Source organism: Aphelocoma coerulescens, chromosome 1A (genome assembly GCF_041296385.1).
Source record: "Aphelocoma coerulescens isolate FSJ_1873_10779 chromosome 1A, UR_Acoe_1.0, whole genome shotgun sequence".
Lineage (NCBI taxonomy): Eukaryota > Metazoa > Chordata > Aves > Passeriformes > Corvidae > Aphelocoma > Aphelocoma coerulescens.
The window spans coordinates 2491393-2511990 of NC_091014.1; the positions used below are offsets into that span (position 1 = coordinate 2491393).

At 50.5% G+C, this 20598-nt stretch overlaps 1 protein-coding gene and 1 long non-coding RNA gene across 8 annotated transcripts; one reads left to right on the forward strand and one right to left on the reverse strand.

Moving 5' to 3' along the window:
* Nucleotides 1-4722: 4722 nt before the first annotated feature.
* Nucleotides 4723-19234, forward strand: SLC35B4 (solute carrier family 35 member B4). 7 transcript variants are annotated; one of them, XM_069034132.1, is made up of 12 exons: nt 6186-6274; nt 8155-8304; nt 9218-9543; nt 9677-9790; nt 10628-10730; nt 11922-11971; nt 12620-12701; nt 13941-14001; nt 14270-14379; nt 15509-15584; nt 16306-16381; nt 16852-19234. In XM_069034132.1, exons 3-12 carry the CDS (start codon nt 9503-9505, stop codon nt 17093-17095), a joined length of 957 nt encoding a protein of 318 aa, XP_068890233.1. In that variant the 5' UTR covers nt 6186-6274; nt 8155-8304; nt 9218-9502; the 3' UTR covers nt 17096-19234. The 7 variants fall into 7 exon arrangements, with proteins under 7 accessions (XP_068890250.1, XP_068890261.1, XP_068890217.1 ...); XM_069034139.1 differs by having other exon boundaries at nt 8155-8292; XM_069034155.1 differs by having other exon boundaries at nt 8155-8292; nt 9310-9543.
* Nucleotides 4969-5935, reverse strand: LOC138121012 (uncharacterized). The gene is made up of 3 exons (XR_011156037.1): nt 5804-5935; nt 5280-5368; nt 4969-5189 (listed from the first exon to the last, which is right to left on the reverse strand). It is a non-coding gene; the product is annotated as an uncharacterized lncRNA (long non-coding RNA).
* Nucleotides 19235-20598: the final 1364 nt, after the last annotated feature.

The window sequence follows — 20598 nt, forward strand, 5'->3', positions numbered from 1 at the left end:
AAAATGGAGTAATTGATGGAAAAATGGAGTAATTGATGGACAGCTGGAATAATTCATGGACAAACTGAGATGGGAATAAACGACCTTTGCCAGGAGCAAGCTGAGAAACCCCTTCCCATTCTCCACCCCTCATCCTGAGGCAAACAGGGATCATCCACACCCCATCCTAACCCCCTCCCACAATCAGAAATAAATCCCAAATTGCTCGTTTTAGGGAAACAAAGAGAGGAGGGAGGGGCTGTGCTGGCAGCTGAGGGGTTAAACGTGGAGCTCCATTCCCAGCTCCATTCCCAGCTCCTTTCCCAGGATTTCTCACCTTCAGGAGGCCACCTGGATGTGGCACTCAGGGCTGGGGACAAGGTGGGCATTAGGCACAGCTTGGATGACCCTGGAAGGCTTTTCCAACCTCAAGGACTCTGTTAAAAAGAGAAAATTTTAATTCATAGCTAAAAACTTCTTTTTATACCCAAAAAGGAGTCGTGTCCTCACTGCCTGCTCCTCGCTCCACGCTGGATCTGGGCATTATTTGGGAATGTGACAGTTTTTGGGACGTTCTGACACCAGGAATGGTGCTAATCATGGAATAATTGTCCATCCATGGATCTGGGAGCCCAAATCCCATGGAATGAACTCTCCTAGACCCCCACAATGGGAGGGGACGAGAGTGGAGCAATAAATCAGGAAGATTTTAACGCTGGGTCTGTTCTCAGAGCTGCTTCCTGGAGTCAAAGGAAAGTGGGACCAAGCAAGGCAGGAAAAGATGGATAAGAACCATGGGAAAAGGATGGGGTGGGAGAAGCTTTCCAGCCCTCTCAGAAGGGATCTTGGAGCAACTTCTGACCAAAACAGGACAGTGGGAGGTGTCCCTGTCCATGGCAGGGGTTGGAATGAGAGGATCTTTAAGGTCCCTTCCAAAACCATTCCATGATCCCACAAACTCCTCAAAGGCTTTTTGGAGGCCCCATGGCCACGTCCGGTTCCTCAGGGAATGCTGCGATTCCAAAAGTCTTTATCAGACCATGGAACTTCCAATAAAACAGGGAAGTCCAATTTTCCAAACCCTCCAGGGTCCTGCAACAAAAGTTTGGCTCCATGAGGTCAGGAAGAGCTCGAATTCCCAAGTGTGGGAGCCAAAAGCAGCAAAAGTTGGGAGAAAAATTTACAAAAAGGACACAAAGCCCCAAAATAAACCCATTCTAGGGATGGTTGCCCTGGATCCCACTGAAGGCAAAAATTCCAAATCCAAACACGGTTGGATACGGATGACTCTGATTCACTTTCTGGAAAAGGAAAAAAAAAAAAAACCAGATAAAAAATAGATAAAAATCTCTTTTCCTCCCCTTTGCACGTTCTGAGGAATTTAAATGGAAAAGATGTCCATCAATCACCTCTGGAAAGTCGCTTTGCCTAAAGCATGGAGAGAAAAATCCAATGCAGGGAGGCTTTCCAAAGGGAAAAGCACTTCAGGTTGGAATTCTTCCAGCTCGTTTGCAGGGATGTCGAGTTTAACAACCTTGGAATGAAGGGGAGGAAGGGGGAAAGGGCTTAAAAGTAATTAAAAAATGAAGTTCTTTCAAATTTTCCCCCCAAAATATGCCCGGAGTTGTTCTTATTCTTGACAAGTTCCAACACGCACGGGCAGTTGGAGCAGCAACACTGCTTGATCCAGAAAAATTTGGAATTTATCCCCCAAAAAAACCCCCATGGCAGAGGAAAATAAAAGGAATAAAAAATGGGGAGAATTTAAGAATTGATGAGGAGAAAGGAGTCACAGAGTCCTGGAGCTTTGGACCAAGGGAAAAACTCTGGGAAACACCCAGGAGTGGTAAAAAACCCTGGTAAAAAACCACCCAGGAATGGTAAAAAACCACCCAGGAGTGGTAAAAAACCCCTCCTGGATCTCCTGGAAAACGGAATGTTTGGGACAGCAGGAATGTTTCCTCTCCATCCAGAGATTCCAGAGTTTCTGGAATGCTGAGCTGAGGAAAGCTGCAAAAATGTGAGGCGTGTTTGCAAATAACTGGAATTCCTGGGAAAATCTCTGCTGAGGAGGGAGCAGGAGGAAGAGCTGGGGGAGCTGGAAGGTTCTGATGGAATAAATAATCCCAGGAATGTGAGAATTTAAGGAGAGGAGAGAGACTCAGCCCTTCAAAAGGACCTAAAAATACCTCTGGGAGTTATTTTTATTTTCAAGTGACGCGATAGAACCCAAAAAAACCCGGGAATTTAATGCCAACAACCACAAAAAGCTTCCCAAGAGAGGAGGGAAAGACTCCTCCAGCTGCAAAATTCCAGGCCTTGAGGCATTTCCAATGGAAGTGGAGTTGCACTTCTGGAACTTCTGTTGTGCACATTCCCAAAAAAAAAAAGTGAAGGAGCTGAGACGGGAAGTTTTGGAGCTGAGGGATTTAAGGCAGGAGTTGTCTCTCCCACCAGCGCTCTGGGTTGGATCAGTTTGGGATCCAGGCACCAAAAAGGATTGAATTCTTCCCATAAATACTCAGCCCTGCCATGGAAATACAAATAACAGGGAGAAATCCAAATCCCAGGATCTGTTCCCTGTGTTTTCCCCCCATGATGTGGCTGAGTCTCTGTTTGTGTCCTCAGCTTGGCTGTCGTGGAATCCTGAATGGTTTGGGTGGGAAGGGACCTTAAAGCTCATCCAGTTCCACCCTCTGGACACTTCCCACTGTCCCAGGCTGCTCCAAGCCCCATCCAGCCTGACCTTGGACATTTCCAGGGATCCAGGGGCAGCCACAGCTGCTCTGGGAATTTTGTCTGAGAGTCTCCCCACCTAAATCCACCCAAAAAATGAAATTAATGACAGGGTGCTGACGAGGTGAGGGGGAAAATCCCTACAAAAAATCGAACTTGGCACTCCCAAATCCCACAGCTGGGCTGTTATCCCACTAAAATCCAGGATGCTCTTCCCTCCTTCGCCCAGAGCAACAGCTGGTGATGAAAACCAGGAAATAAATCCCCAAATTCACCCCCTGAGTGTCATCTCCCATCTGGTTCCAAACCTCTCTTTTATCCTGCAGGGAATTCAGGAACAGGGAACACTTGCCTGGAAGAGAGGACAAGTCCAGCCTTGTCTGCACAGCCAAATCCCACAGGAATTCTTCACCTTTCTCTGGGAAAAGCAGCAGGATGGAGCTCAGGCACAGGAGTGGGAAGGAGAGGATCCAGGTGAGGGATCTCACCTTGCTGGGTTTTTAGGGAAAACCATTTAGAGATGTTTAAATATCTTTTTCTCCAAGCTGTTTATTGAGTTATTAAATCCCCCTAAAACCTGGGATCAGCCTCCCACACTGGGAATCTTCAAGGTGCTCCAAAGCCAGAAATCATCGGGAGTCATCTTCTCCCAGCTCCAAAAACCACAGAGAGATGAAACAGAAAATCCAGGTCATTCCAGGTGCCCCATCCAACCCTAAACACCTCCGGCCATGGAATATCCACAACCTCTCTGTGTCACAAAGTCGAATTTCCTGGTGTTTTGTTACATTTTGCCCCATTTAAGAGGCTTTAAAAAGTGATTTCCTGGAGCTAAAATGAGAATTTTCCATGCAGGACACACCAGCTCTGCCTGGTTTCCCTCATCACTGGGTTTGTACCCAAAGGAAAGACCAAAAAACCACATTTCTCTGTGGAATGAAGGCTGGGAAAAGCAGCAAACTACTAAAAAAAAATCTGGGGTTCTCAATTCCCTGCTCCCATTTTCTCACTGATCCACTCAAAAGGTGGTTCTCGGGCACAGCTGAAGGATTTCTGATCCCTCATCCAACATCCTAAGAGGCCAAAATTCCGTTTTTTTCCTTAATTCCAGAAGTTAGGAACTCCAAACTGCTGCCAGGGCTTATCCCAACCCTGGAGTGCCACAGATTTGTACCAGAGAAGGTGAACTGATTCTTAAATTACTTATGAATACTTTCAAAAAATATATAAATTAATTATTTTCTTTTTTTTTTAATGCTAATTATTTTTTCTTTGACTTTCTGACATTATTTCATCATTTATTTGCATGTCACAAAATCGATGGGCACTGAATCGTGAACAAATTTAAATTTTATTTCAATGGGGAGTGAATTTTATGATTAAATCTCTCTCCACACCTCCTTGACAGGAGGATGGAACCAGGTGGGAGTCAGGCTCTTTTCCCAAGGAATAAAGGACAGGATAGGAGGAAATGGCCAAAACAGCTCCAAAAGCCTCCTGAGCTGACATTTTGGGGTTATTTTCACCCTGCAGCACCTCAAAAAACCCCAATTTGTTGTGTGCCTTTAATGCAGTTTAGATCCAAGGTGCTGCATGACTGTGGCAGCAAAACCACCTCAATTCCCCCCAAACCCCCTCCTTTTGAAGCTCCAAGAAAGCAAAATTAGAAGGCCAAAAGTAGCAAAAAAAGCCGATTAGGGAATGGAACAGAAAAACAATCCATCATCCTGACCTGTGCAGAGCTGAGGAGGGGGAAGCAGGAAAGCCTGGAAATGTTAAAAAGGTGGTAGGAGATCCCTGCAGTCAGCTTTGTTTGCTGCTAATGAGCCATGGTGCTTCTTAATTAAATAGGAACCATTTAAAAGGGCTTGCTGGAAGACCAAGGAAGTCACCTGGAGGGTTTCTACCTAGAGAGAGGTCAGAAAACACCGAAATATTTTGTGAGGTGAGGGCACAGTGAACTTCAGTTAAACACAGAGCAAGAGCTCAGCAACAGCTTCAGGTTTCCAGGGTCCCACAGGAGCCCCAAAGATTTATTTTCTGGCAGAACATCCACGCCAAAATACCTGGAAACGTCACACAGGAGGCCCCAAACCCCCTGATTTTGTGATGATTTTATCAAGAGACTGCTGGGTTTTTATCTGCAGGGAAAACCCATGAGATATCCAAACATTTCTGGCTCTCGTTGCTTCAGTTTCCAGGTTTTGAGGTCCTGAGGACAAAAACTCCAATCAATGTCCATTTGCAGGCCTCAGGTAAGGATTGGAAACCTTGGGATCTCCAGTTTGGAGTCAGAGAGCCCCCAAAAAAAGGGAAAACCTGGCAGTTTCACCCTGTCTTTAGCAGCTTTTAGCAGCAGAGGAGCTGCCAAGGCTTCCTTCACATTCTTGGAGGTGCTGGAAGTCATAAAAAACCAGCACTTCATTCTTGGACTGATTGTAGCTTGTTTTGAATTTTTTCATGGGATTTTACACCTGTGGTATTCAAAGATTAAAAAGAGATTAGGGCCTGATTCAGATCAAAAATGGGTTGAAAACGAAATACCTGCAGGATGGAATTCTTACTTTTTAGTTGATGTGGTTCCTATTGCTCACAGAGGGATTTTGACAGATGATTTTGTGGGGATTCCACAAAACCTTAGAACTGGACATTCCTGATGGAATCATGGAATGTTTTGGGTGGGAATGGATCTTAAAACCCCTCCAGTGCCACCCCTGCCATGGGCAGGGACACCTTCCACCATCCCAGGCTGCTCCAAGCCCCAATGTCCAGCCTGGCCTTGGGCACTGCCAGGGATCCAGGGGCAGCCACAGCTGCTCTGGGAATTCCATCCCAGCCCCTGCCCACCCTCCCAGCCAGCAATTCCCAATTCCCAATCTCCCATCCAGCCCTGCCCTCTGGCACTGGGAAGCCATTCCCTGGCTCCTGGCCCTCCAGCCCTTGGCCCCAGTCCCTCTGCAGCTCTCCTGGAGCCCCTTTAGGCCCTGCAAGGGGCTCGCAGCTCTCCCTGGAGCCTTCTCCAGGTGAGCACACCTAGCTCTTCCAGTCTTTCAATAATACTCATTATTTTGAACAGCGAAGGAATTACTTGGCACTGAATCCTTAGGAACTGCTTCTATCTGGCGTTTTGGGGTCACTAAATAACCCCAAACAGTCAATTACGGGCTGCTCCTCACCACAAGCAACGCTTGAGCCGCGCCTCCTCCTGACGCCACCTCAGCGCCGCCATTACCGCTCTCCTGCAGAACTACAGCTCCCATCATGCCCCGCGGCGGGGCGCCCATAGGGAGCCGCGCTGAGGCGGCACGGAGCCTCCCGGGCGTTGTAGTCCCGGCGGCGGCGGCGGCGCGGCGGGCGGGGAGCGAACTACCGGCGGCCGGAGGAAGCGGGGGCGGCGGGGCCGGGGCCGGGAGCGGGGCAGAATCCCGGGATCGGGATGCGGGAGCGGCCCGGGACGCCGCCTCGCTGCCCGGAGCGACACCATGCACCCGGCCGTGGCGGTGGGGCTGGTGTTCGGCGGCTGCTGCAGCAACGTCGTGTTCCTGGAGCTGCTGGCCAGGTGCGGGGCCGCGGAGAGGATTTGGGGGGGGATAAAGGGTCAGGGAGCTCATTCCAATGGGATCGGGGTCAGGGCTCTCCCACCGACCTCAGGGTTTGTGAGGGGAGGCTGCAGCAGCGATGGCAGAGTGGGTTTTGGGGGGATTTGGGGAGTGGGGGTACCTGGGGCTGGCACTGAGGGGGAGTTTTACCCTCCAGGCCCTGGGGCTCTTCATCCAAGTGCCAGGATGAGCCCAGAGCTGGATCATCGCCTCGTGTCCCCGCTGGAGGGCGTTTTTGGGGTGTTTTGGGGTTGTCCCTCGGTGTGGGCCGTGTCGGTGACCTGCCCGGGCACGGGGGATGTCCCCTTGGCTCCACCGGCACAGGGACCGTGTCCCCAGCGCATCCCAGCCCAGTCCCAGCCCCCGGAGCGGGCACCGCTGAAATCCCAAGGAAAAGACGTGCAGGAGCTGTCCCTGGGGACAGCAGGGAATGTTTTCCATCTGGAAACGCGATCTTGGGAATCGTCACTCGCTGCAAAGTCACCGAGTCCCCTTGGCGCTGGAGAGGAGTTGAATTCCTAGATCGGAGGCTGATGTTTTTGGGGATCTCGCCTTCCTCATCCTGATGGAGGCAGGCTGGAAGGGCTTGGGAAAGGGCTGGTCAGAAAGCTGGCAAGGCCAAAGGGCCTGACTGGAAAAAAAGTGATGCCTGAACTGGTTCTGTGTCTAAAATCCCAGTGAGTCAGCGTGGAGCTGCATCCCCTGAGCCCTCTGCGCTTCAGCCGTGCCCGGCGTTCAGAACCAGCCCTTACTCCCTCCCTGCTCGTCGATAATCCCACATTATGAAGGGAAAAAGGAACTGCGAAATCCAGCAGTTGGGATATTTGCTCCAACACGGGATTCAGGTGCCTTAACACAAGGTTGCACAATCGCTGGATAAATCAAGAAGCAATTCCTGGAAGAAGAGACCTGGCGTGGGGAGTTGTCTTTCCTTGCAGGGATTGCTCCAACCTCTGCCTTCCCTGCCTGGCTCGTGTTGCAGCATCAGTGACAGAAGAGGGATGAACCCTTTGGAAGCCAAAAAACCCTTTTGCATTTGGCTTCTTGCCACTCGTGTCTCCTCCAAGCAAACCTTAAACCAAAACTTTTAGCCCTGTTCAAAAACTGAATTATTCAAAGTTGAGTAAACCCTGGAGCAGCAAATTCCAAAACTCCAGTTGCAGACATCAAGGAAAAGCTGCTTTTCACACAAAACCTTCTCTTAAGCAGCGCCTCTCATCCACTTTAGGAATTCGTCTGTTCCTAACAGCTCAATTCCTATGCCTTTTACCAGCCCTGCTCACCTTTAGTCCCAAAATTGGGACAACACCAATTATTTCTTTGGGTCTTGGTGTATCTGGAAGGAAAAGTTCCTCCTGCAGATGAATAGTCCCATAAGGAGCAAAATCCTGGAGCAGGATCATGGGAAAAGGCAGTGAGGAGTAGTAAAGGTGACTGGGGAGAAATTGGCTCAGGATTTTTAAGGAAAGTAAAGGAATGAGAAGTGTTCAGTCTGGAGATTCCTGAGGGCAGACAAAAGACTTTAAACACAGAGAAGAGGAGAGGAATATTTTTGCTGGGCTGTGGAGGCAGAACAAGAAATCTGGGGCTTGGATTGCTGTGGAAGGGAGATAAATCGGGCCCAAAAATCAGATTTTCTGCTTTTCCACGTGGTGAAGTGGGATTGTAGGAGAGAGAGCAGGGAAATTTCATGTTGGGAGGACTCTTATCAGTTGTCTACAGCTGAAGCAGATCTTGGGTTGATAGATCCGGATTTATCTCTTTTTTTAGGTGGATCTGGGTGAGGACTGTGAGCCAAAGAAGGAGCAGATAAAGCCCTTTCTTATCTCTCTCTTATCAGCCAGCGCATAGCTCTGAGTGCCAACATAGCTGATACCGTGGGGTCATGTCCAGGGATCTGGGAACTGGGAGGAGGCAAAGTCCAGTGCATGGAACCAGCCTTGGATTATCCCAGGTCTACAGCTCCCCTGGAGATAAGGTTGGAGATAAGGTTTGCAATCTTGGAGCTTCTTGCTCTGCTTCAGGGTCTCTTCTCTCCCCCCTGCCCATCCCCTGCAAGGAACTTTTGGACCTTTTAACCTCAGGATTGAAGTTTTATGGATAATTATGCTGGGATGAATGTGGGAATTGGCACAGAGGGGAGTAGCTCAGGGTGGTGCCTATCCCTGGAAAAAGCAGGGAGAAGGGGATTTTTCCAGGTGCTGTTTGGTGCCAGATGGGCCAGCCCTGCACTCACCAGGTCGCTGCTGCTCCTGAGAGCTCTGGGGGGGGGACAGAGGAGAATTTGGAGGAGACAGCTTGGATATTCCTCATTTTCCAGGGCATCTCCCAGCTTGAATCCTGCAAAACTGCATCCTGAACTGTCAGGGACAGCGCATTCCATGAGGAAGCCGTGTCCTCGTGCAGCAGGGTGGGGAGCAGGATTCTCCCAGGAGTCCTTGGCTTCGGTTTCTGGGAAGGATTCCCTCAAATCCCTCTGTTTCCCATCAGCTTTCCCATGATCTGCCCTCTCACGGCCTCCTCTGAGCTTCTGCTTCCCGGGAAATCCTTCCCTGCTCCCTGGAAGCTCCTTAGGGAGGATCAGGCTGCAGGGAGGGTTTGTTTGGTGTGGAAATTCCCGTTCCCACGGGATAAACACCAAGCTTGGGTTGCTGGGAGCTGGTGGCATTTCTGCATTCCTGGGTCCCTCTGAGGGGACAAAAAGGGACTTAGAGGGTCTCTCTTGAGCTCAGACAAAGTTTTGTGGCTTTTTTGAAACCTTGTGGAGTTGTTGTCACATTAACAGGATCCACGGATGTCACGTGGGATTTCCTGCTAGGACTTTTTGGGGTTCCTGTGAGGAGTTTTAGTCCCTTCTTGAACCCACAACCAAAGGAGGTTTTTTTGGCATCCAAAAAACACAGGGGAGCTGAAGCTTTTTTGGAGGAAATGGAGCAAATCTGAACCAGGGGCACTTTGCCAGCACGGACCTGACCTTGGCACTTCCCTCCTGCAGTGGGAATGAGGAATATTGGGATTTCCAGCTGCCTTTTCCTCCTGGATGGACTCAACCATTGATCACCTCCAACGAACACAGCAGCTTTTAGAAAGGGACAGAGTCCTCCTAAAGCCACTTCCCATGGGAAAGAGGGAGATCCAGCAGTTTTCTCTTTCACTTCCTGACCTGACTGACCAGTTTCTCCTTGGAAATGTTTGAGGAAACGCCCTGCAGGTGTTTGTACAAGTTCAGGTGAATAAACGCTGAGTAAATCCTCTCCAGGGTGATTCTCCTCTGGAAATACAGAGCTGTTGCCTCCTTTGATTGGATCCCGATGTTTGTTCTCCATGGAATGGCTCTGATCCTTATCTTTGCATGCCTGCAGGCAATTCCCAGGATGTGGGAACATCGTGACATTCTCCCAGTTCCTGTTTATTGCAGTGGAAGGTTTTATCTTCGAGGCCAACTTCGGGAGGAAGCGCCCGGCCATCCCCATCAGGTACAATCCCAAGGTTTTTCCAAGCAGGAATTGCTTGGCTCTCTCTTACCTCCAAAAAGCATTCTGTAAAATGGCTTTTCCACTTTTCCTGGCTAAATCCCATCCATCCTGCAGCATCTGCAGAGCCATGTTGGGAAGCTGTGAGGCCTGATAAAATACACACTTGGTGCATTATCACAATGGGTATACCACAATGGCTGTTTCATCATATCTTTCGCTCTCTCTCTCCAAGCCTAAACATGCTTTCAGCTTTACTTCATGGCCTAAATTAAGACATTAAGTGCATTAGGGTTAGAACTGAATAGTTCTGACACACAGAATGTGACTTTCACAGAAAACTGAGGAATGAAGAAAACTATGACTGTCCTCCACAGAAACCGATCCTTTTGGATTATAAAAAAGTCAATTGTCCAGGCTCACAATAATAGAATTAAGACGGTGTATTTGGTGCAGAAAGAAGGAAAATTATACTACAGAAAGGTTTAAATTTCACTCAAGAGAAGCTGAATTTATCGGGAATTTTTAATGGGAAACTGCCATCAGATCCTTCCCTGGCAAGGAACAGGGCAGAGTTTTGCACAGGGAAGAGTTTCCCGTGCTTAAAGAGCTTTTTATTTCTGGGATTTGGGATGGTGGGAGTGGGAAGGGAGAGTTTTCTGGGAAATCACCCAAATTCCTTTTGCGTTTCTCCACTGGGGATGATCCTGGTGATAGAGCCGGGAGCTCCGCTCTGCTCTGCTCCAGACCTTTCCATGCATGCCATGAGCATTCCTAAGGGGTCTCCCAGCATCTCAGGGAGGTTCCTGCACAGCTCCCAGATATTTTTCCATGTTTCAGGAACTATTTCATCATGGTGGCCATGTTCTTCACCGTCAGTGTGGTCAATAACTACGCCCTGAACCTGAACATCGCGATGCCGCTGCACATGATCTTCCGCTCGGTGAGCCCCGTCCTCCTCCTCCTCCTTTTCCATCATTTCTGCTGGAATTATCCCTGCTCCATGTGTCCTGCCTCCTGGGAGCACCAAACCCCCGTGGAAGTCCTGAATTCCAGCTTGTGGCAGAGCAGCCTCGCTCCAAAGCTCAGCTCCAGGTCTCACTTCACGGTGTTGATCATTAAATTCCAGTTAAATGAACAGACAGGGAACAGGCTTGGACAGGATTTGGAATTCCAAAGGTGAGGGGGAAGTGACAGTGACAAAACCAATCCCAGACTCTTGCTGGCCAAAGGGATCCAGCTTTCCCCTGCCACTGAGTGGTTCATGTTTTAGTCTGGAACATCCCAGGTCAGAGAGCTTGGATTTGGGATTTGGCCTGGTTCCACCTGGACAGGTCTTTGCTTTGGAAAAAAATCATTAAACTGTGTCTTCACTGAAGTGTGGGTGGTTAAACCCCAAGGAAATGGAGCCCCAGCTGTTGGGAATAACAAAATCTCCTGGCTGGGACTGTTTTCCCACAGCACATCTTGGGGTGGAATATCTGGAGTCAGGAGAGGTGAGAAAGGATAAAACCAACCCACACTGAAGGAGCCCTGTCCCACATGAACTCTCAGGGGTGGCTCTGGCCCTGCAGTCAATCCCTGGAGCTGAGCTCCCATTCCCAGTTAAACCATTGGGATTTGGCCACATTCTGGTCACACTGAGGGTCACCAGTGGGCAGACAAAAAATGGGGAGGTTTCCTGGCCAGGAGATCCAACCCAGTATCCTCATTCCCACCACCCAGCTCACCTTCTCTCCTTTCCCTGGATGAAGGGACTCAGAATCATGGAATCATTGAGGCTGGAAAAGAACTTTAAACTCGTGGAGTCCATCCATTCCCAGCACTGCCCAGGCCACCACTGCCCCGTGTCCCCAAGTGCCACATCCACAGGGGTTTAAATCCCTCCAGGGATGGGGAATCCAGCACTCCACCTTCCACTCGACCCTTTCAGGGAAGGAATTTTCCCAATATCCAACCCAAAGGAAGCTGTTCCTTCTCCCTGTCAGTTTTCCTGCTTCAAAGCTGGCATTTCTCATGGTGATCCATCCCACTGAGTTTGTGGTGTCCCTTTGGGATGAGCATCCTGATCTGGGGAATTCTGCCCTGCTGACCTTCTGGTTTGTTTTTCCCTTCTTTCTTTTTTTTTTTCCAGGGTTCTCTCATAGCAAGCATGGCTCTAGGGATCATCATCTTGAAGAAAAGGTAAATCACAAACCTCAAACCTCTTCCCATATCATCGGGGAATGCTCTGCCATGGCCTTAATCCTGGTGGGTGTTTTGTGCCATCACTTTTCCTGTTAAATACTCTGATTTTAATGATGGGAAACTGGGACACACAGCGTGGAGTAGAGGCTGCAATAGCTCCTTCTGCATTTCCACCTCTCCCTCTTTTTTTTTTTTTTTTTGAGGGAATCATGGTCTGGGAAGAGATTTTACACAGCTGCAGCCCCTGTGTTCGTTCCTGGCTTTTCTGGAAGTGCTCCTGGGGGGATGCTGTGGCTGGCACGGAGCTCAGTGCCCCCCTAGCAGCCCTTCTGCTGGGGGATTGTGGCTCCAGCAGTGCTGATAACACTGATAAGATGCTGATAACGCTGCTGTTGTGGCTGGCACTGGGCTGTGCCTGCACAGACCCAAGGCTGGAAGTATTGGGATAAATTCTTGGGAGAAAAGCTTCTTGAGGTGCTGAGTTGGAGTCAGCCAGCCCTCCCAGCAATTCCCAGGGTTAGGAAGTGGGAATGTGCAATTGGTTATCCCGGATTTGCGGGGGTGCAGTGGGGCAGGAATGAAGGGGAGCAGGGGATGGACAGGAGCCAGGCGGGCTCGGTGACGTGTCCCTTGTCCCCTGTGCAGGTACAGCGTGTCCAAGTACACCTCCATAGCCCTGGTGTCCCTGGGCATCTTCACCTGCACTTTCATGTCTGCAAAGCAAGTGGTAAGGACTGGGAGGGGTCGTGGCTGTGCACCCCAGCAGCTTCCTCAGGAATTCCCTTTGCCTGGTTATTCATGGAGTCACGAGGTGTCTGCTACCTCTGCGTCTGCTCTCCGAAAAGCTTTTCCTGCTGGTTTTGTTTTCCTGGGGTTTGGATGCACACGCACGTGGGATTTCATTTAATTCCAGGTGGCTCTTACCCTGTTCATGCTGCTTTTTGCTGGGAATAAACCTCTTTTTTTTTTGGCCTCAGAGATAACAAAGAAGCTGCTTTTTCTTGCCTTGAGGTGCAGGCAGGAGCAGGCGAATCCTAAACAAAACTCAGCTTAAATCTTCCCGCTTTTCATCCCATTGTTGCCTTTCGGGCTGGATTTTTCCAGGCCTGCTGTCATCCAGCCTGACTCTTAAATAAAGTGCCTGTGCTTGGAGAACAGGAGGGAGGGAAGCAAATCCATGTGGAACGTGGAGCTTTTCCTGGGTCAGCAGCCACGGCCTGGCCCCATCAGCTGATGACAAAGAAATGGCACAGAGTGGTGGCCAGGTGAAAATTGGCTGCACTAATCCAGCTCTGAGAGATTGGGAATGAAAGGGAGCTGTCAAAGCTCCAGATTCCCCATCCTCTCAGAGCTTTTTGTCCTCAGAGTGGCTGAGGAAGGGCTGGGCTCTGCAGCCTGGGCTCTGTGTTAATCCAGATCAATTCCCAGCAGGGCTGGAATTTTGGGATAGAGCTGACAGTGGTGGCAAAGGTGAATAATCTGATTTTCCCTGATCCACAGGGAAAGAGCTGAGGCAAGTCAGGCTGCTGGGGTTGTACCCTCAGCCTAATTTCCTCAATTTCTTGACCCCAAACCTGGATTTAGGTCTGGTTTTAGCTCCTGGGAGGGGCTTGGCCAGAGCTCTCATTCCTTTCTACACACTCATCCCTGGGCTGGGGACACAGGAACCTGGGAATGGGCTGCGGACACAGGAACCCAGGAATGGACTGGCTTTGAGAGCTTTAAAAGTGCCACTGATTATTTTTGGGGTTAAAAGAGTTCAGTCTCTCTCTCAAGCCTGGGCATTCTTTTCAGGAAAAATCCTGCTATGATCCAACACTGCCACTTTTTTGCTGGAATCTCTGTGTTCCCTGGAGCAGAGTGGGAAGCCAGTGGCTGCTCCCAGCTCTGCTCAGGTGGGAGGGAGGTCTGGGGCAGCTGCAGGGACCTGGTGGCTCGTGGTGACTCTTGTGTCTCCTCCCTCCAGGCATCTGACTCCAGCTTAAATCAAGAGGACGGACCCCAGGTTTTCCTCTGGTGGCTGCTGGGTACGTGAGGGCCATGTTTCTGGGATACTGGCAGGACCCTTGGAATTCTCTTGGCAAAGAGAAAACCTCCCTGGTGCAGAGAGGGAGAGGGGCTGGCCCTCATCCAGGTGTTCCTTCAGCACAAGATTTCATGGAGGAGGCTTTAAAGTCTGGCACTGGAGTTTGGTCTGGGTGGTTTGGTTGGTTTTTTTTTTCCTCCAAAAGCCACATTTGGTGACTTGCAGCTGCTTCCCTGGAGCTGTGTTGCAGGGCTGTGCTTCCCTTCCAGGCATTGCTGCCCTCACCTTCGCCCTGCTGATGTCTGCCAGGATGGGGATTTTCCAGGAGACGCTGTACCAGCGGTTTGGGAAGCACTCCAAGGAGGCCCTGTTCTACAATGTGAGTCCTTCTCCTGCTTTTCCTGCACCTTTCCACTCCTGAACTGGCACAAAAAGGATCCCACGCTGCCAGGTTCACAGAATCACAGAATCACACGGAATCACCAGGTTGGAAGAGACCTCTGAGATCACAGAGTCCAACCCATGCCCTGACATCACCTCAACTAAACCATGGCACCGAGTGCCACATCCAATCTTTTTTTAAACACTTCCAGGGATGGTGATTCCACCACCTCCCCAGGCAGACAATTCCAGTGGTTCACCACTCTTTCTGTGAAAAATTTATTTCCTAACATCCAGCCTGTATTTCCCTTGGCACAGCTTAAGGCTGTGCCCTCTCGTTCTGTCTCGTTCTGGAGAAAGAGCCCGAGCCCCACCCGGCTCCAGCCGCCCTTCAGGGAGTTGGAGAGAGTGAAGAGGTCTCCCATGAGCCTCTTTTGCTCCAGGCTAAACAGCCCCAGCTCCCTCAGTTGTTCCTCACAGGGCTTGTGCTCCAGGCCCCTCACCAGCCTTGTTGCCCTCCTCTGGATGAGTTCGAGCCTCTCCACGTCCTTCCTGAACTGGGAGGCCCAGAACTGGACACAGCACTCGAGGTGTGCCCTCACCAGTGCCCAGTACAGGGGAAGAATCCCTGCCCTGCCCCTGCTGGCCACTCCATTCCTGATCCAGGCCAGGTGCCATTGGCCTTCTGGGCCACCTGGGCACGCTGCTGGCTCATGTCCAGCCTGCTGTTGGCCAGCACCCCCAGGTCCCTTTGTGCCTGGCTGCTGTCCAGCCACTCTGTCCCCAGCCTGTAGCGCTGCAGGGGTTGTTGTGGCTGAAGTGCAGGACCTGGCACTTGGCCTTGTTAAACCTTATCCTGCTGGACTCTGCCCATCCATCCCACCGTTCCAGGTCTCTCTGCAGAGCCCTCCTGCCTTCCAGCAGGTCGACACACGCTCCCAGCTTGGTGTTGTCTGCAGATTTACTGATGGAAGACTCAGCACCCTTATCCTCAGTAAAGCACTGCACAGAACTGGCCCAGCACAGAGCCCTGAGGGATGCCTGCCCCTCCAGCTGCTTTCCAGCAGGGAATTGGGGTGGATTCCCATCCCCTGATTCCCACCATGGGTTTGGTTCTCCCCCCCCAGCATGCGTTGCCGCTCCCTGGATTCCTGCTCCTGGCTCCCAACATTTACCACCACGCCGTGCTCTTCAACCAGTCTGGTGAGTGCTGTGCAGGGAATTCCTTGCTCCTGGACCTTCTTATCCTCTGGAAAGTCCTCTGGGAAGTTTCCTTCCTGCAGTTGTGCATGCTGGCATCTTGGGGTGCTCCAAGCCTTTTGAATTTTGAGGAATTTTCAGGAAGGAATTCCTGGCTGGGAGGGTGGGGAGGGGCTGGGCTGGAATTCCCAGAGAAGCTGTGGCTGCCCCTGGATCCCTGGAAGTGTCCAAGGCCAGGCTGGACATTGGGGCTTGGAGCAGCCTGGGACAGTGGGAGGTGGCAGGGGGTGGAATGGGATGAGCTTTAAGGAACCATTCCATGATTAAAGCCCCCGTTTCTCACTGATGCCCACACACACATCCAAGAGTGATCCCTGGGAAAAGGAATGTGGGGAGCTCAAAATTGGGAGTAACAGGACCAGATCCTCAATGAGGGATGTAAATATGGACCTTTTGGGATTTTTTTTCTGCTGGTGCTCCAGAGGATTTGCCATGGGAGCACTGTGGATTCATCCAGCACGACAGTCCTGACACCAGAGCTTTTCTCCTGATCTCTTTTTCCTAATTTTTCCTTATTTTCCATTCTTCCCTCTGGAATTCCAAGCAGAAGGGCTGCCTAAGGCTGCAGGGAGTCCTGGATCGTGGTAAATCCTGGGAAGGAGAGAGATTCCTCTCCTTGCATCCTCCTCCAGCAGTGACCTGATCCCATCCTTTTTCCCTGCAGAGCCATTCCAGGTGCCAGTGATCGGCCTGACCCTGCCAATCATGTGGTTCTACCTCCTCATGAACGTCATCACCCAGTATCCTTTGTCCTTTATCCCACTGGGGTAGCACAGCAGGAATGGGGCTGGGTTCCTAAATCCTTGGAGTCTTCCCTGCCCTTGGGAGCTGCTGTTGGTGTAACTCCAAAAATACAGGGAAAGGGGAATGTTTTTGGTTGGTTTTTTGAGGTTGGACTTGATGATGTCAAAGGTTTTTCCCAACGTGGTTCATTGTGGGATTCTGGGATTTCTGCTCCACGGAAATGGAGGAGTCTGGAGCTTCCCTTGTCCACCCTTTGCCAACTCAGCCCCAGCTGCTCCAGTGGGGGAATCTGGGATTTGGGGTTTCCCTGAGTTTGTAGTGTCCTTTTCCAACCCAGCTGTGGAGATGCTGATCCCAGGAGGGAATTTCACCCACCCACACCAGGCTGCCCATCTCCCTGACCCTTCCCATTCCCAGAGGGAATCCCCAACCTCCATCCCTGCTATCCCTTACCTCCTGCTCCCAGGTACGTCTGCATCCGCGGCGTCTTCATCCTGACCACGGAGTGCACGTCCCTCACGGTCACCCTGGTGGTGACGCTCCGCAAGTTCGTCAGCCTCATCTTCTCCATCCTCTACTTCCAGAATCCCTTCACAGGCTGGCACTGGCTGGGCACTGCCTTCGTCTTCGTGGGCACCCTGATGTACACCGAGGTGTGGAACAGCCTGGGGCCCTTCCTGAGGAGGAGGAGGAGGCTGAAGGAGGAGTGAATCCAGGGATTCTCCGCAGGGACCTTTTTATTGTTTTCCAGAGCAGAGCAGCAGGGAGCCCCCCCAGGGGGTGTTTTTATAACAGGAGGTGTTGGCTGTGCCAAGCTCCTGGGAGAATGGGGAGCCTCCATTGGGAACTTTGGGAATGGATCATGGAGAAAGAATCCGGTTCTTTTTTGCTGGTTGGCGTTTTTTTATGCAACCCCTTTTGCTTCCAATTTGTCCTCCTGTTTTTTGGTTTTTTTCCCACTGGAAGAATCCTTTCTAAGGAAAAGCTGACCCAGAGCTTTGTTAGGAGCCCAGCTTGGTGCTGTTGGCTTGGATCAGCTGGACCCTGAGCCGGTCTGGTGCCGTCCTTTAATTGTCCCAGTGTCTGGAGCCCCATTCCAGTGGGAATGCCAGGCCTGGCTGTTCACCTGCATCCCTGGTCCCTGTGCTGCGAGGATGTGGCATGCACACCCCCAGCTGGAGCTTCCAGTCTGTCCAGTGGCTCCTGACACGGCTGGGTTTACCCTGCTTTTCCCAGTTCTCCTCCCATCCCTTGGGATCAGCGTCCTCATGGCTCCCTGCCCCTCAGTGTCACCCCTGGTTGGTTTTCCTGGAGTTTCCCTGCAGTTTTCCTGGAGCAGCACCTTGTTGCCGTGCTGCTGCTCCTGTCCCTGCTCAGCTGGGACAGTTGAGGCACCCAGGATGTCACCCCAGTTCACATCCAGCGTGGCTGAGGAAGGATTTTACTCCTTTGTTCTGAGAAAATTGGTGAGCAGGGATAAAAAGGGGGTTTCGTAGCAAAGGAAAAAAGATGGAAAAAAAAAATCCCAAAGTGATGGGAAAGGCACCACATCCCACCCAGGCATTCCCTGAGCCAAGGTCACCTTTCCAAAACTTCTTCCCTCTATTTTGCCCACTGATTTTTATCAGCTGTCCGGGATAATCCTCTTCCCAGCTTCCCATGGCCTCATCCCTGCTGGGAGGCAGAGTGGGAAAAGGGGAAGGCTCCCTGCTGTGCTGGGAGCACTGGTTTAGCCACAACCCCAAATCCTAGAGTGAGAAAAGGGGAAGGCTCCCTGCTGTGCTGGGAGCACTGGTTTAGCCACAACCCCAAATCCCGGCGTGAGGGAACTCCATCCCAGGCAGAGCCAGCGTGGTGCTGCCGGGACCTGCAGCTCCATCCTGAGGTTCTGAAGGATTTTCTTCCCCAATTTCAACGTTTCCTGAGCCTGAAAAAGCTGAATTTCAAGTGCTGTGGGATATTTCCAGGGATTTTGTGGATGGGGAGGCTGGCCTGCTGTAGGTCAGGTGTTGCTTCCAGCCGTTTGTGGTGGCTCCAGGGAGAGCCTGAAGAGAGGCAAAACCCCTGATTTTCATCTTCCAAGCTCTTCACACGGAGCTTCAGCTGGGATGGGGAGGGGGGGAAGCCAACAGAAGTTTGGGATGAAAGATTTTAGGGACAGGGAGTGACCGGTGAGGTTCTTTGGGGATCAAACACGGCGGGGAAACACCGGAGCTGTGACTCCAGGTCCGTGGGTGTTGTAGGGATTGTTTTATCCAGGGGTTGTTGCATCCAGGGATTGCTGGATCCAGGGATTGAGCAGAGCTGAGCCTGAGGGAGAGTAACACTGCCCGTAGCTACTCCCAGGTGTAACATCCTGTGCATACTCTGGGTCGCTCTTCCTCTCCAGGACCTTGCATGTTGTCCCCAATTCCCATGGGAATATTAGGGGATTGGGGCATTCCTGGTTTTTTTTTAACCACGTGCTTTTCACTCCCAGCACATCAACCGTGGGTGGTTTGTTGCTGTCGGGGGGGATTTTTTTTTAACTTCCCAGTGTGATCAGTGTGTTTGGAATATTTATGACTGCTTGGAGTCACAGGAGTGGCAGCAATTCCCTTCCTGCTGGAGGAGAGAGGAGGAAAGGTCTGGGCAGAAGGGCCTCGTTAGCCAAAATTAATTAAACCCAGGCTCCACCCTCCAGGCTGGGGCTGCTGATTAGTTGGGTTTTGTTGTTTGTGTAGAGATCAGAGCACCTATTTTTTAGCAGAGGCTGGAAAAGGGAAGGAGCCCGACGGCTTCTGGGGTGGTTTAGGGTGGGATTTGGGTTGGTTTTTTAAAAGCAAAATAAATCTGTATCCTCTTCGAAAGGTGTGGGGTTTGCTTCTCATTTCATGCTTTGCTGGTGGCTGGAAAATGAATGGAGTCATGGAATTGTTTAGGTTGGAAAAGCCCTCTGAGATCATCCAACCATTCCCAGCACTGCCAAGGCCACCGCTGAGCCATGTCCCCAGGTGCCACATGGATTTTAAATCCCCCAGGGATGGGGACTCCACCCCCTGTTCCAACCCTTTCCATAAAGAAATTTTCCATGAATATCCAATCTAAATAACAATTCACCATTTCTCCTTAATATGAGAGAAAATAGGAAAGACTCAGCCTGGCTGGGTGGGGTTTAAGAGAAGACCCCACCATCACATCCACGTTTCCCTAAATCCAGCACCAATGGGAGCCTGGAGCAGTTGGGACTGTGGGAATTCAGGATTTGAGATCCCCAGGCAAGACTCAGACCCTCGGGATTTGAGGGCTCCCAGCAAGACTCAAACCCTCACACCATCCAGATTTGAGGTCCCAGGTAAGACTCAAATCTTCAGAATTTGAGGTTCTCCAAAAAACTTTAAATCCTCAAGACATCAGAATGTGAGGTTCTCTGAAAGGACTAAAATACTTAAATCAGAATTTGAGGTTCTTCAAAAAGACTCAAAATCTCAAATCAGAATTTGAGGTTCACCAAAAACATGCAGATCCTCAAAACATCAACATGTGAGGTTCTGCCAAAAGACTCAAATCCTCCAGTCAGAATTTGAGGTTCTCCAAAAAACTTTAAATCCTCAAAATAGCAGAATGTGAGGTTCTACCAAAAGACTCAAATTCTCGGATCAGAATTTGACATTTTCCAAAAAGACTGAAATCCTTAATTTATCAGAATTTGAGGTTCTCCAAAAAGACTCAAATCCTCCAATCAGAATCTGATGTTCTCCAAAAAACATTCAAATCCTCAAAACAGCAGAATTTGAGGTTCTTCAAAAAACTTTTAAGTCTTCTGTAAAATTCCAGGCTCAGTTTGAGCATGACCAACTTAAGGTGATCCAAACACCCTTCCCTGCCAATAAAAACAGAATTCCCTGAAAAAATCTGGGAAAGGGAATGTAAATATTTCCTGTCTACAATCCAGCAGCAATTCTGCCTTCAACCTCAGCCAGATGTTCCACGCTTCAGGATGCAGGAAAGGGCAGCATAATCCAGATGTTTTGGGAAGGAATTGGATGTTTGAGTTTGGAATTGGGTCCATAGTCTGGGAAGGGAGCACTGGAGAGGGAACAGTGGAGGAGCTGAGGGAGGGAAGGCAAGGAACTGATAATTTGTTGAGTTGACTTGAGGAAGTTCAGCCTCTCCCTGGTGCTTCTAAAATCCCATTTCCTATTTCCATGCATTCCCTGGCCTTCTTGTGGGA

What these genes read in the sequence shown, in the direction of transcription:
- SLC35B4 (XM_069034116.1), top strand. Translation starts at nt 6,198, where the DNA reads ATGCACCCGGCCGTGGCGGTGGGGCTGGTGTTCGGCGGCTGCTGCAGC. An exon ending in TGCACATGATCTTCCGCTCG is followed by an intron (nt 10,731 to 11,921) that starts GTGAGCCCCGTC and finishes TTTTTTTTCCAG; the next exon opens with GGTTCTCTCATAGCAAGCAT. An exon ending in TTTCCTCTGGTGGCTGCTGG is followed by an intron (nt 14,002 to 14,269) that starts GTACGTGAGGGC and finishes CTTCCCTTCCAG; the next exon opens with GCATTGCTGCCCTCACCTTC.